Raw genomic sequence first — 14,585 nt, forward strand, 5'->3', positions numbered from 1 at the left:
CGTGCAGCTGCTACAATGGGCGATTATATGCGCTGCACGCAGGCATCCGCAGCGGCCCACGACCCATGCATCTAGCTTCATGAAAGTATTAAGGGTCTGTGCTTGTGCTACTCCATTCCATCCAATACAGATGTTACTTCAGTACATTTTGAAGGTGATAACTTCAGCGCTAATAGGACGGAATACACGCACTGCGCCAGGGCTCGTCTCATCTCTTTGTAATTCGTCCTCGTTTGTGCTGAAGTTGTTACCTGCGAAGTTATGCAGCAACTAGGCCTATTAACGTGAGCGTTCGAACGGGTTGGTAATTCATCTAGAACATCATCTTGATGGCTTTCACCTACCAGTCTTCTCAGGAAAATGCATAAGGGACCCTGAGTTTTTATTGTACTTCAGTACAGGCCATTTCATTGGGGCATCTTAGCTTCTCCGTACGGTAAACGCCATAAGTACGGCAATATCTACCGCACGCAAATGTCAGTCGCTACTAACAAGTCCCGCAGGTGCCTTACATCTTCTTCAGGTGCTGTCGCCACTGCAGGCTCCACAGTGACCCGCGCCGCAGGAAAAGTGGCACGTAATCTGCTCTCAACAAGTGCTGAGCGTAGTCGCAGCAGCGGCACTACCCCTACGCTCAGTATATTCTAGCAACCGTACTACCGCACTACCACACGCCCGACATGCCTGTGCTCGGCCGCGCCAGAGAACACCTGGCCGCGCTCGCAAGGCGCGTGTCTCCGTTGCTAGGCGATGGCCACGCATGCGCAAGGGAAACCCATGTGGAACGTACTGCAAAGAACCTCTCCCCCGCCGCGCCTAGGAAAAGGCGCAGTGGCGCCACGAAATATCCTAGCGGCGGTCCGTGGCGTTTCGGACCGCCGAGAGAGAGGCGGCGCGGCCTGCTGGTCGTGCCGCCTCTCTCTAAAGCACTAAAGCATATTCTAGTTCAGTATAGTTCATCTTAACGGGAGTTTAAGGTATATCGTTTGCCACCTTTTACTTAAATTTGACATGACGTAATTTTAAAAAGCGAGGGAGTTTCCAAGGGTCATGCGCCGCAAAACCCCAGTCTTAGCTAACTCTTGCGACGGTATATGATGAACGAGCGCATTTGGGCAGACCTCTCACCCGCACTGTCCTCCGGCTCCGAGCTGTTGGTCACAAAGTGACGGGGCTCGAATCTGTCCAGCAGGCGGTTTACAACGTTCCTAATTTCCTGCAGTTCCTTCCTGATGTGCTTAATTTCGTCCGGTTCCAATGGAACTGGTTGGTGGTTCACTGCGATGACCAGAGAAACCTTTCAAATGACTCACCAAGCAACCAAACGTTGAGTGTACCAACCGAATATCGTTAGCTTCAGTATCCGGCTGCACTGGATCGCGAAAGACAGGTCAGAGCTGTCAAAAATGGTAATCAGGTCACCATCTGCAAAAGGTCACAGCCGAAAGCCAATATTGGCACGCTCAGGCAAGACACGCCCATCGACGAGAAGTGAAGACGACACGCTTTCAACTCACCTTCATCCTTGTACTTCACCGTGACCTCGTCGTTGCTGGAAAGCTTGCCTCGGAACACACGCTGCATCATGAGAATCAGCTCGTCGTACGTAATGTCTTCGTTGTGGATCGGAATGCGGCGGATGTCGTCGCCTAGCTGCGCCTTTATGATCAGTTTGCCGCTCAAATCGAGCTGAGGAAACGTGCTCGCTTCAACATCGGTACGCTGATGACGTGTTTGGGAGTGCGTGCCTTCAGCCATCGTTGTTGTTGTTGGGGCCATCGTTGGCCGGATTGGCTGCGTTGTTGCCATTAGCGTCGTTGGCAACAGCATTGTTGGCCTGGTTGTTGTTGAGGAAGTTCGCGTCCTGCAGAAATACATCGCTGTAATTTCTGAAACACAAATATTCGAGCAGATCCCACACAATGTGAGAATGGATGTTATGGTATGCAGTCAGCAAGGCATCAGTGCTAAGACGCTGACTGAAACGTTTTTATCAACCAAGTAGCTGGGTGCATGACACGAGTTGGGCATGTCGGCTAAAGCGCTAGACACATGGTGCGATTCGGCGTCCAAACCGACGTGCGACGCCGCATGCGGCGTACTACGATTCAGGACACATTGGGCGAACGAGCAATCAGCGCGCAGGCTCCGCCCACATACGGCACCTCAGCTTGCACGCTCGAAAGACATCGTATCCTCTTCATTAAGTACAAAACAAACAACCTTACACAGCCATGCTTTGTTCTCTAAGAACATTGCCAACAAAGCTAAGACTTCGCGAGCGCATCGCAACAGCCCGAATTCACTCGTGACTCCGAGCGTACGCCTAGCTGGGCCTACGCTCGGAGCATCCAAGATTACTGTGAGAGGAAAGTGAAAGATAAAAGGTGCGCTCATCTAGCCTCCGTGTGTTCGGTGGTAGCTCAGTGGGCTACACGCCCGCTTGCCATCGTCGCGGACCGAGAGGCCATGAGTTCGACTCCTGTCAACTGGACTTTTTCTTGTAGTCTTTTTTCTTTGCCATCTGATGGCATTCATTTTGCTGACGTACTTCCGTGATGGAAATAAGTCATGAAAGTCTTGGTGGACCCCGGCATAAAACACTTTCGTGTTAAGAAATCATGCTGATTTATTACATTAAAAACTGTGAAATGCTATGAGAGAAAAAATTTTTGGTGATGTGGGAGCTTTCCGAATTACACAGAACGTCGTCTAAGTGAAGTTTGTCAGAAAAATTATTCTGGAAGTATTGTTTGTTGTTTCAATACCAAATTTGGTTTGATATTAAGCAAAGGCGTTTGTCCCAGGTGTTCAAAGCTCAATAATATTACTGCAATTTTTCTGCCATATACACCTCCAGAAAATTTGTCAAAATGTTCCATGTTGGCATTTTCTCCCTTACAATATTGCGCTATGTATGAATGTCTGAGTAATAAATACTTACTCTACAGAAGGCATAGTTCCTGTTAAAAATATTTTCAGACCACTGATGTTAAGTCTCCGAGGAAAAACCACAAATTTGAAAAACATCATCACTTTGATCCACATTGAGACGAAATTTGCACCATGTGGTGCTCCAATCAAAAATCAGCTTTATACCTCAATCGAAAGCAAATAAATAGTTCTTATAGGGCAAGTTTTATCATTACAATTTTCGTTTTAAGGAAGAAATTAATTTTTGGAGTTCCCCATTGACGTCTACCTTCCCATCTGGTCATAGAGCTGCTTCCTCGTTGAAGTTCTCCATTGCCGTCCATGGGGAACTTCAAAGATTATTTTCTTCATTAACCCTTTATGGCGCAGTGGGACTCATATGTCCCACTTTTTTCTTTGCCATGTTCTAATTTTTTTTATCAAAACCACTGAAGTGATTGTTTTCAGACTTTTAGTGCGACTGCGTGGATGTTCTAGAAAGCGGTTTTGGTAGTTGTTTTCATGGTATTCGCAAAGTGCCAGCACATACCCATGTTCCAAACAAACCATTCCGCTTGCACGCACTGTATCCTTTTTTCATCAGATTTTCGCGTGCTCTCCACTCGATTCAGCATGAGCGGTATGCTTGAAAAGTTTATTTCATATTCACGAGTTCCTAAATGTGCTATTATAGTGGTTTTGTTCGTTCCTACTCGTACAGTTTGCTCAAAAATTTGAGAAATGCAAAGTTGACAATCACAGATAGGTGGGCGAGTTGGTTTGGGTTCATAATAAAGAGAAAAACAGGCAGCGCTAGAACGAATACAAGGACGAGATGAAGACAGGACATGCGCTGGACGTGCGCAGTTGTGAGTACAGCGCATGTCCTGTCTTCATCTCGTCCTTGAATTTGTTCTAGCGCTGCCCCCTTTCCCCTTCATTATGAAAGTTGACAACCTTTCAGTGATATAACATTGTGTGCAACTGATTGCAGTATCCAATTTTCGTTCTGCTTCACGCAGGGAAGTCTCTTCCTCCACGGACAAAAATTAGACTGTTGCAGGCATGCCCAGTACCCACATCTGCTGCTCAGGTGCCGTTAGCAAGTGGATGTACAATGGATACTTAGTTGAGCTTTTTTTGTGATAGAGAGTGGGTGTTTCTGGCTCTGCCCTTTGTGGTTTATAGGGCAGGAGCAAGTTTGCATAAAAAAAATAAAAGTACTTTTTTTCTGAAACGACTGTCTTTCAGTGGTCAGTGGGACACATATGCCCACTTTTTCAGATATGCTCATAGGGCATGACTGAGAGCTCAAATTTTGTACATATTATAAGAAGCTGATAGAAACAACAATGCCACCCTCAATAGGTGGCGTGTGTTGTTCACAACATTATGCCCCATAAAGGGTTAAAACAAATATTGTAATGTCAAAACTTGCTGTACTAGAAGACCTATTTATTTGCTTTCGATTGAGCTATAAAGCTGATTTTTTATTGGAGCACCACATGGTGCAAATTGCGTCTCAATATGGACCAAAATGATGATTTTGTCAAATTTGTGGTTTTTCCTCGAATATTCACATCGAATATTCATATGAATATCACAGTATTTGCTTCAACATGAAATTAAATTATTCAAAATTTTGAAGTATTTGAAATGAACGAACAGACATAAACTGCATGTAACCCATGTGAAGATGGTTTCACTGCAGTGGAGGGATGCTATAGACCTTATGCAAAATTGCTGCCATCTGTCGGAGGTTTCACGAAGCTACCGATTTGGTGCCATGTTGGAGGCTTCTGTCTGAATCGCATTGCTGTCGCTGCTGTAACTTCTTGCTTGTATCTGCTTCGACAGTGGGCAACCGGGGCATAAAAACGTCAGACGAGTGTGACGGCATGTACAGGTTACCGGCATTTCCTGGTTATTGTGTTGACGGTTATTACGTGTAAAGAACTGCCTCACAATGAGAAGAAGGTGCAAGTTTGTCACCGAGTCACATGTAGGCGTGCCGTCGTTGAGAATGAAGCTTTGCTCTAGGTTACAAATTTTGTGTCTGTTTTCAGTGTAACGAATAAAGCGTTGTTAGCTATCTGAATACCATGCGTGTAGTGTAGAATGGTTGGGAGGAGGCTTTGGCACGTGACACGGCTAGGCACAGCGATGACGGTAAGAAAGTGCTGTGGACCCACTTTAAAGCAGACATGTGCTCATAAATAACACAATACGCCAAGAATATTCGCGTCCACATCATCACTTTCAGGGCCTACTGGCGCTTTACAATTTCAACCTGTTTCCGCAAGGTGTTCTGCGTCGCCGACTGAACGCTTGCAAAACACCTCAGAGTGTAACCAACGGTAGCGCACCCACGGTCGAGTGTAACACATTTACCGGAACAGCATTTTTTTCAATTTCATACGAAAAGTGCCACACACAAGCATCTGTTAACATTTCATAGCACACAGGGGTGGATACAGGATTTTTTCGAAGGGGCATCACCTTCTGGGAGAGCCTGATATGTGCTCTTCTTGGGGTATAAGTTTAAAAAAAAATAAGCGGTTGGGGGGCGGTCAGGCTTCCGGGCCGCCCCTCTGAATTTGGTAGTGATAGCACATGAAATGCTTGAAAAATACGCATGCTGAAGCAATACGCACGCAAAGCATCCCACCAAATGCTACCTTGTTAGACTCCACAATCAAAACCAACTACAAACAACACGCTCCAGCACAATCGGTCCGTTCGCTGAGAATAAATGACGCACTCGACCGACCTCTATAAGATGTAATTGTTATCGCAATGCAATAAACAAAGTAATGTCAACAGAAGCGCAGGCATGCGTGGGTAGCCGCGGTGCAGCTTTGAAGCTCGTACTCGACACTGCGGTTTGTCTGTGCCTGCAAGCACACGGCGCAAAAGCTGTCTTGTTCCGGCATGACACGAAAAAGTGTACTCTGATGAGTGCCGATGCTATCACATACCGCATCTTTCAGTACGGCGAACGTAAACACGGCGTTAGTCGTTAGCAGTAGCCGGAGCAACGGAACGATCTGCCGCTTCTCGTCGGCCGCGAGGAAATCTAATAACATGGAGGTTAGTTTTCCTTTAAACCTTTTTTCAGCACCCCTATTCCTTCAATCTGTGCAACACGGCACACGAAAATATGTTGGCATTGCCGTTCCTATCAACCGCCACACGTCGACACGTACGCTCCGTGTGTGCACATGCGGAGTGCGCTTAGCCTTCAACATGGTGGAAATGCGCACGGCGGCCACTAGATGGCAGCAGATTTTGCATAAGGTCTATACCGTGAATACACCTGACCAGGGGAAATCCGCACTGCCGCGAAGCCCCACTTCAAAGTTAAATGAACATATTGCCCTCACATCAATTCACCATTTTTTAAGTTTAAAGGCTTGATATGCCAGCCTATATGCTCTAAGTATAGTAAATTTTAAGCCGTAAGATATTTTACTGGTTATCACTTGCGTTCTACCGAAAGTCAAATCCTACTACTATTGAAAGTTGGTCCCACTTCCCTTTAAACCAAAAAGAATGACATTTGCATGTGCAGTGATGCTACCGAGAACTTTTGATTTCGAGCAATTTTTGGAGCAGCAAAATTTTCATTTTGGAGCACTTTGGAGCAGCAAGAATTTCCATTATGGAGCACTTTGGAGCAGGTAATTTTGCATCTGGGAGCACCCTGGCACAGGTAATTTCACATTCTGGAGTACACTGGAGAAGCAAGTTGCATTTACATTCAGAGATCAGAATAATTATTGTAGGCCTGTTATGAATGGCTAGATATATATATATATATCGATTGGTTGCAAATCTCAACGAGAAAAAAGTTAGGGCAGCTACGCATTAGTGGAATGAAGACTCGGGAAACAGTGGAGCTGGTGTCGCTCCTCCTTTTCCTCACCCTCACACACACTTCCCTTTCCCATCCCTTGCTATGCATTGCTTCACCTTATCCCCTCCTTCTCACCCTCACAGGTTTATCTCTCTTTCTGTTTGTTTCTCTCTCTCTTTCTCTGTGTTTCTTTTTGTGTTTTTATTTTTCTTTTACTCTTTTGATCTTTTTTCACATTCTCTCGCCCACAGCAACGCAATAATGTGGTTCCCATGAATGCTTGTTCCGTTAGCGTTCCTGGATAGCCGAGTGGTTACGAAGCTGGCTTTCGGACAGTGGATACCCGGGTTCGGATTACCGTCTCACTAAGAAATTTTATTTTGTTTTATTTACTTATTCTCAACCTCTTTCTCTTCTCATCTTCTCATTCCTCCAACGCGTTGCTAGGCGACGCATGGTGACATCATCGCTAGGCGATGAAAGGCGCAGTTTCTGCGAACGCCGCTGGATCTAACTCAAGCTGGGCCTTCCGATACCAGGGCCGACAGCCAGCGCCGGACCCGTTACAGACAGCTGCGCATATTAAGATGAAATAGCAGCTGCTCCGACCAGGAGACAAGCCTTTATTATGAGATCACAGTTTAAAAAAAGCAAGCAAAAGATTCATATATGGACGGTCCCACTCACCGTGTCGAAAGGAATGGAACTTTTTTTTCTTTTACGGCAAGCGCGATAGATACATACATGGACGTGCTGGTGGAAGTAACTACGAAAAACCTCTTCTGGGTGGAGATTCATGGAGGAAGTATTTGAGAAGTGTCAGCGTGTTCCCACCGTTCGCGTTGCTGTTCTATGGATGCAAAATTCCATTTTGTTCTATATATGTATTGCTAGGTTTCCCCGATTTCGTTCCGAAATGTCCAGAAACAGAAGTTACAGACATTTTAGCATCACACGTGTAGTTACTAGTGAACATTGCCTTAATTACATGTCATGCGCCACTTGAAATGAGCTACGGGTAGCGTTTCTGGAACAGACGATGTGAGCCGATGAATCGCCGCCACACGTGATCGTCACCAATTGGCCTAGAAGTCACGAGGCTCTGCGGAGATCACGCTTTGCTGTCGATCCAACTTGCGTAACAGAAGCTGCTTTGGCACCATGGATGGCGTCATGGCTTACTTAATCAGGACACACGTGCAAGCACTGTTTCGTTTGCTGAATAATCTTTGGTCCGTGGTTGTAACTTTGGTGGCCTCAAGATCATGCTTGACATATTTTGACACACTGGCAGAGCGACTGCGGGCGATCGACACAGTCAACCCCGAGGCTCTGGCGCAGTTTGGCGCAATTTAAGTCGCTTTTATCAGGATGCCGCAGTAAATCCAATTTGGCGCACTTTGGCGCATTTGGCGCAAGAGTGGAATCACTGGCATGTGCCTTCTTTCAGTTAAAAAAAAGATACTGTGCACATTAGTTGGGTCATAACAAATACGCTCCTTTTTCTTTATAATATGCTATATAAGCTATTCGAATTTGTTTCGCAATTATTCAATTAAATCACTATTCGCCTCGAATTTGCTTCGAACTTAAAATTTACTACTTGCACATGCCTACTGTTTTCAATGCAAGAAATCAGCACGATTTTTTTTAAGTGCAGAGCATTTTAGGGCCCGTCTTGTCACCCCATCCATCTCATGTGGCGTGATCCCGCTCACAGTAAAGTGCTCAATACAGGCCATAACAAGGCTTGTTGCGATCGACACCTGCACCGAAGAGGAAGCGGCGTCCCCTGTTCTTCGAACGGGGTACCGAAGGGCTGCTTGCCTGCTGACAGCCGTTCAGGTACTTGAATTGTCCTCCCGAGACGGGAAGTGAGGCGCCATGCAGTCCGACACATCAGGGTGCGACGAGACGACCATAATAATTTCCTGTCGTCAAATCTGCCTTGAAGAGACAGCGGTGTCAGCGCGAATTACAACCAGTCCCGCTAATTGAGCGGTGAGGTACTTCGGAGCGGCGGACTTTTTGATGCGCCCGGTTGTCCGAGCGTGAGACCTATCACCCTATGGCCTTCACATGGCGAGGAAGGACCCCCTTGGTGCCACAGGTGCAGAGTGCGGTGGCCACAGTCCCAGTTGAGGACGTTGACCTGGGTGGGTGTGGGCGGTTACCTCACTAGTGCTGTGTGTAACGTGATTGGACCGTCTCAACTTGGAGAAATTCCCCCATCTAGGGAGCTGGGGAGAGGATACCCTTTATAATGAGCCACCGCGCTAATTTTCGGAGGGATTTTCTCGCCATGTAAAGAATGTAATGGAACCTCTGTCAAGTTTGCCTTCCTCCAGCCTCTTCTGTCGGAGCCCCTGGTGACTGCGAAGGCTGGTTGCAACAGGCTAACAATGTTCAAACCCGGCTTAAAATGAACGAACAAGGTCTAAAATAATATAATTAACAGAAATAGCCAAGAAGTAATCGCATTAATACACCTAAAATTGCTAAAACGTTTCAAAACCATGAGGCTGACTTCGGAGGGGTGCAAAAGAGGGCGCCACCGCCTCACCGAGCGAGTGAATGCCTCTCCCCATGTGTCGGCCCTACGTTGCTACATGACTTCATCTGATGGCGGAAACAACCTGATGGAGCTCGCTGCAGACGAAGCGTATTTTAACTGCCATAACAAGCAGGAAGTCAAAGCGGAGCCAAAGGTAGCTCACGTGAAGCACACCGAGTTTGTGAATCTGCCAAACAAGATTCTACTCGTGCTGGGGAAACCTTACATGCTTACCTCAAACATTGGCATCATTTACGCTTTGGTAAACTGAGCAGTGGGAATTCTACAAACGGAAATCACTGGGTGCCTGTGCGACACACTTCCTGAGGTTTCACAGTAGTGGAGCTGCTATATTTTTTTTCGAGCACATTTGAGATGGTCGCCCAAATGGCTGGGTCGTTTGCGTGGAATGACCCTGCTGCGATTGATCTAACAAGAACCTACGACTTCCGGTTAGTCTACAAATAGCTGCCCGTGCTCCTTGCTGTTCTTTGTCGTGTTGCCTGCGTGTGCGCGCTTGTGAATTTGCAACTGCAGCCCTTAATGCAAGTGCCCAATCGCTGGTGTACTAACACACGGCGCGATTCATGGAAGCACGGATCGGCACGGCAACGACAGCGGGTAGCTGAGAAGCACGCAGTTGAAGTCACGGCAACCGGATGTGGACGCTGTTTCGAAGAGAGCACTGGCGATGACGTATGTCACGTGAGATTGCGAGGGGCACTTAGCAAGTAGGGCAAAGTCGCTTTGGGAGAGCAGCCGATGAACGGAGGGTAGTGAAGGAAAGAGCGAAACGGGCAATCGCCGTGTTTCAATCATCAAACATGTGTAACTCCGCTATTAAGCATCGTTTCGAAAAATTCTCACGGCTACGTATTCGTTGTGGACTCGTGTACAACTGCTACACCACAACTAAATTTCGACCTTTGGGTGGTTTAGGGGCCCTTTAGAGAATGGGCTGATACCAGCTACCAGAAAAAAAGAAAAGAAACATGAAGTTAAAAAGTACTGGCACAAAAATCTCTCGTCTTGTTTTTTTCGGTTGCAATAGGTAGCTAACGACCCACTTATGACAGCGGGAAACCTAGAGCTCATTTGCTCGAGTGCTCGACAGTCAATTATTTGGAGACGTTTTTACAGCGCCCAGACACAGTTTCGGTTTCACAGAACACCGACAACGGCGGGACCCAGCGCAGTTGGTTGGAGCCGGGCCTGTGAGCACACAAAACATCAACACACACGCCAGGCGACGCGCACATGGCATCGCGTGCACCGTGTTGACAACTGCAGAAGAGAGCACACACGAGGAGCACAGCAGGCAGCATGAACTTATAATGCAGCTAGTTGTTGGTTGTTTACATTCTAAGCAAGTTGATGTCAAAGTTGCAAAGTGCTCCATTTCACGTGAAGTTGCGCGCCGCACACATCAAAATTGTTTTTAAATATGTGTCAGGCTATATGTACCGTTTGTATTTTGTAGATGATGTACGTGTGCCCCCACAAACTCTATCCCACAAGTTCGCCTTCAAAGCTTTGCGTCAGTAAACCTTTAACGGGGCTCTCATACAAAGTCATGAAACTGCCATGTCACAGCAAAGTCGGCCTAAAATGTAACAGACAAGTCCCACTGTGATGAAATTGTTACGTCAGTGGCTTTTCAACCTGTTTCACACTTTTGTTTACTGGAGCCATTAGTATGACAGATTGACTACGCTGCTTAGTGCAAAAGACGTGCCCATGTGAACAAAGCAGATGTGCTCATTTAGGGGTATAAACTAGCACTACAACAAATGAGAGGAAATGTAGTTTCAACTGAAGCAACAAAAAATGACAGGAACACTTACATCTTGATGTACATGAAGTATATCATGCCTCAGTCGGGCTTTTGCATGATTCAGCTCATTTTTTTCTTCCTCAGTCAACTCTCCTTTCTTTTCTGCTTTTCTTCCGTCTTCGTAGAGCTTGCATGCATAATTGGAATCATCCCTAACTCGTCGAGTTCGCCTTTGAGCATACTGTACCCCAATGTTACCTGCATGTAAATTTCCCACACCCACATATAGCATATACAGGCCCCAGTAATTGACAAATTCAAGCACATGACATTATCGTGACCCTTACTGAGATAAGCTCAACAGAACGAGCCTCACAGCCATGCCAGTGTCTATCTACGAGGGTCGATCTAGAAATAAGGTTCCCAAGGAGCTCAAGCCGCACGGGAAGGTGCGAGGCGAAGTCCGTCAACACCGCTGTGTGCGGCTGTTCCCCCACTCTCCATTACTTTCTGCGCCACTCTATCCCAGCTCAGCAGCCGTCCAAGGTAGAGGTGCCCATTGTTGCTCCCGCCAAGTGCGAGATTCGTTCATCATTCGCTTTTTGCATGCCAAAGGGACTTCACCTGTGGACTTTGGGTGGCCTGCCATGCCCCACCCATCGTGCAGTCCGAACCTCGGTTATCACTTGTTCCCCAAGTTAAGGGAACACTTGAGTGGCCAACGCTTCCGAAGTGACGATGAAGTCAAAGAAGAGGTGAAACGCTTCCTCAACGGGTTGGCGGCGGAGTTCTACGACATTGGGATACTGAAATTGGAGCACTGTCTACAAAAATACGTAGAAAAAGATGGTGATTATGAGTGCCTTCTTTCCAACGATGTATGTGGCTTTGAGAATAAACAATGTTGTCTATTTGTAACATTGATGGGAACCTTCTTTCTGGATCAACCCTCGTATTTATTTTTATTTATTTATTTAGCAATACTGTCAATCCCGTCAGGAATTTTTACAGGAGTGGGTTGAAAAGTGTCTAGCAAACATTATATATTCATATAATTATACAATTGTATAGGTAGGATTACAAAAAAATCATGGTACAAAATGATAACGATAATGGACCTACATTATTAAAGAGTGCACATGTCTGAGTCACATGTGCACACACTGAAAAAAAAATAACACGAAAAAGGAAGAAAAAGGCAAGGACGCAACATACAAAGTTGGTACCGACTTCCACCTTAGATCACAAATTTAAAATATACTGGAAAGGAGGACAATGATCAGTACAATCCTGATAGCGTCGCTATCATGTAGCTGACAGAACGGTTTGGCCAGCAAGTTCAAGAAATTTGTTGACAGTGGGCTGCGCAACCACAGTCTCGGGTAAAGCATTCCACTCTCGCACTGCCCGCGGGAAAAATGAAAAACTAAAAGCATTGTTGGCGCGTAGGTATTCTTGGGGTGTAAGGTGATGCTTGTGACGGATTTCTCTGGAAGTGTTGAATGAAATGTAGGCGTTCAGGTCTACTTTGAGTTTGTTGTGTAGGATTAGGTACATAAATTTGAGTCGGGATAGAATCTCACAACTGGCTAGCGCGTGAAGGCCAATCTCTGTCAACATTTGCGTAGGCAAGTAGCTGCGCCTATATCGGTTACAGATAAAATGCGCGGCTTTGCGCTGGATAGCCTCAATAGTGGCTATGTAATTTTGGGTAGACGGGGACCATGCCACGCTCGCATATTCTAAGATAGGGCGTATAATCATCGCATAGGCCAAGAGCTTGGCTTCTCTTGTCGAGTATCGCAAGGCTCGCTTTAAAAACATTAGTTTCCGCATCGCTTTGCCAGTCACGTGATCTACATGCGCCGACCATCCGAGATCTGATGATATAACGACGCCCAAGTACTTGTACTGAGTGACTGTTTTAAGGATGATGCTATACGGAAAAGTAAGTTTGGATTTCTTTTTGTTACCATCACTGCAACTGTTTTATCGAAAATGATGACCATTTGCCAACTCTCGCACCATTGTGCTAACAAGGCGAAATCATTGTTCAAACTTATTTGATCTTGCTGGCTTTGTATTTCTCTATACAGGACGCAGTCATCTGCAAATAACCTAATTTTAGATTAACCCTACAAGTTATGTCGTTTATAAATAAAAGAAACAGGATAGGAGCCAAAACTGAACCCTGAGGTACTCCAGAAAGCACCGGCATAACTTCAGAAGTGCTGGCTCCTAACTGGACAAATTGGCGGCGGTCAGTTAAATAGCACTTAATCCAGCGGAAGATTGGTCCATCTCCTAGAATATGTCTGAGCTTTTGAAGAAAGTTGGCATGGCAGACACGGTCAAATCTATCTATCTAGCAGGGGTGTAACCAGAAAATTTTTGCGGGGAGGGGGGGAGGGGGGGTAAACCACACCTTATGTTTGTTCGTGCGTGTTTGTATGTGTGCATGTATATATACGCAAGTCCGCCCCTCCCCGCCAACACCCCTGCTATCTAGCCACCTACATGTCACTGCCATTTCATTAACTTGACATGGCTCTCGTGCCAAAATTGGGATGGACTGACATGAGTGTTACGAACATAAATGACAGGTCAGAACATGAAAACCATGTTATGCATGTCATCACTGTAATGATTTCCACGACACAGACTTGGTGCTCTCGTGGCCGTTTCAGTAGCTTCAGATATATAAAGATTTGCATGCGTGAGTGCACGTGAACATAAAGGACAGGTCATAACAATAAAATCATGTCCTGCATCTCATGCACATCATGTTTTGCATATGAGACTGTCTTGATGCTCCGCCCCGTTTTATCAATATGATATACGCAAAAAATTACGCCATCTCCCGCTAAAGGGGACCATGAGGCGATGCGAAGCCGGAACACTTGCACGATCGCGTTCCGTTGGCGTTCGTTGGGCACGCTACCGACCTCACGTCATGGAATGCGAAGAGGAAAGCTACGTGCGTCGTGTCTTTCCTCTAGCCTTGCCGTTAATTCTCACAGGGCGAGCGGGGAACGCGATCAGGCGCGCGAGGGGGGGGGGAGCGAAGGAGAGGAGAGAGAGGGGGAGGGGACGCGCATGCGCTGGCGCTCATTGCGGCGTTGCGCAGGAGAGGGGCAAACCATCTCCCGCTAAAGGGGACCATGAGGCAATGTGAAGCAGCGTTCCGGCATGCAGTGGCGTAACTAGGGTGGGGCAGGGGGGTACAAGTGCCCCCGGCGCGACTTGGGAGGGGGCGCCGAGCCGAGTCCGCCTGACATGCGCTCGGGGACTTCCTGAGGACACAAACGGGGCGCTAACGCCCAGCGCCTCGTGGAAAGATCGTCCCTACAGGGGCGACCTTTCTCGCCTTTTCCCCTGGTACCACCCGTGAGGCTAGAGACTCCTTTGACTAGTTAAATGGTGCTCCTTTCCTTCAACAAACGAAACACAATCTTCTGGAAGCCTGTGGCTTCCGACATTCAATTTGT

General features: G+C 46.7%; 1 protein-coding gene across 1 annotated transcript in view; it reads right to left on the bottom strand.

Moving 5' to 3' along the window:
- Window positions 1–14,585, bottom strand: part of LOC119406652 (protein TFG) — a 117,934-nt gene that overhangs the window by 9,107 nt on the left and 94,242 nt on the right. Inside the window, exons 2-5 of the mRNA XM_037673384.2 lie at window positions 11,168–11,355; window positions 1,518–1,864; window positions 1,342–1,425; window positions 1,129–1,278 (exon numbers count right to left, since the gene is read on the bottom strand). Coding sequence (XP_037529312.2) covers window positions 1,129–1,278; window positions 1,342–1,425; window positions 1,518–1,864; window positions 11,168–11,193 — 607 coding nt within the window. The 5' untranslated portion in view covers window positions 11,194–11,355. The remainder of the gene's footprint in view (window positions 1–1,128; window positions 1,279–1,341; window positions 1,426–1,517; window positions 1,865–11,167; window positions 11,356–14,585) is intronic.

Source organism: Rhipicephalus sanguineus, chromosome 10 (genome assembly GCF_013339695.2).
Source record: "Rhipicephalus sanguineus isolate Rsan-2018 chromosome 10, BIME_Rsan_1.4, whole genome shotgun sequence".
Taxonomy (NCBI): Eukaryota; Metazoa; Arthropoda; class Arachnida; order Ixodida; family Ixodidae; genus Rhipicephalus; species Rhipicephalus sanguineus.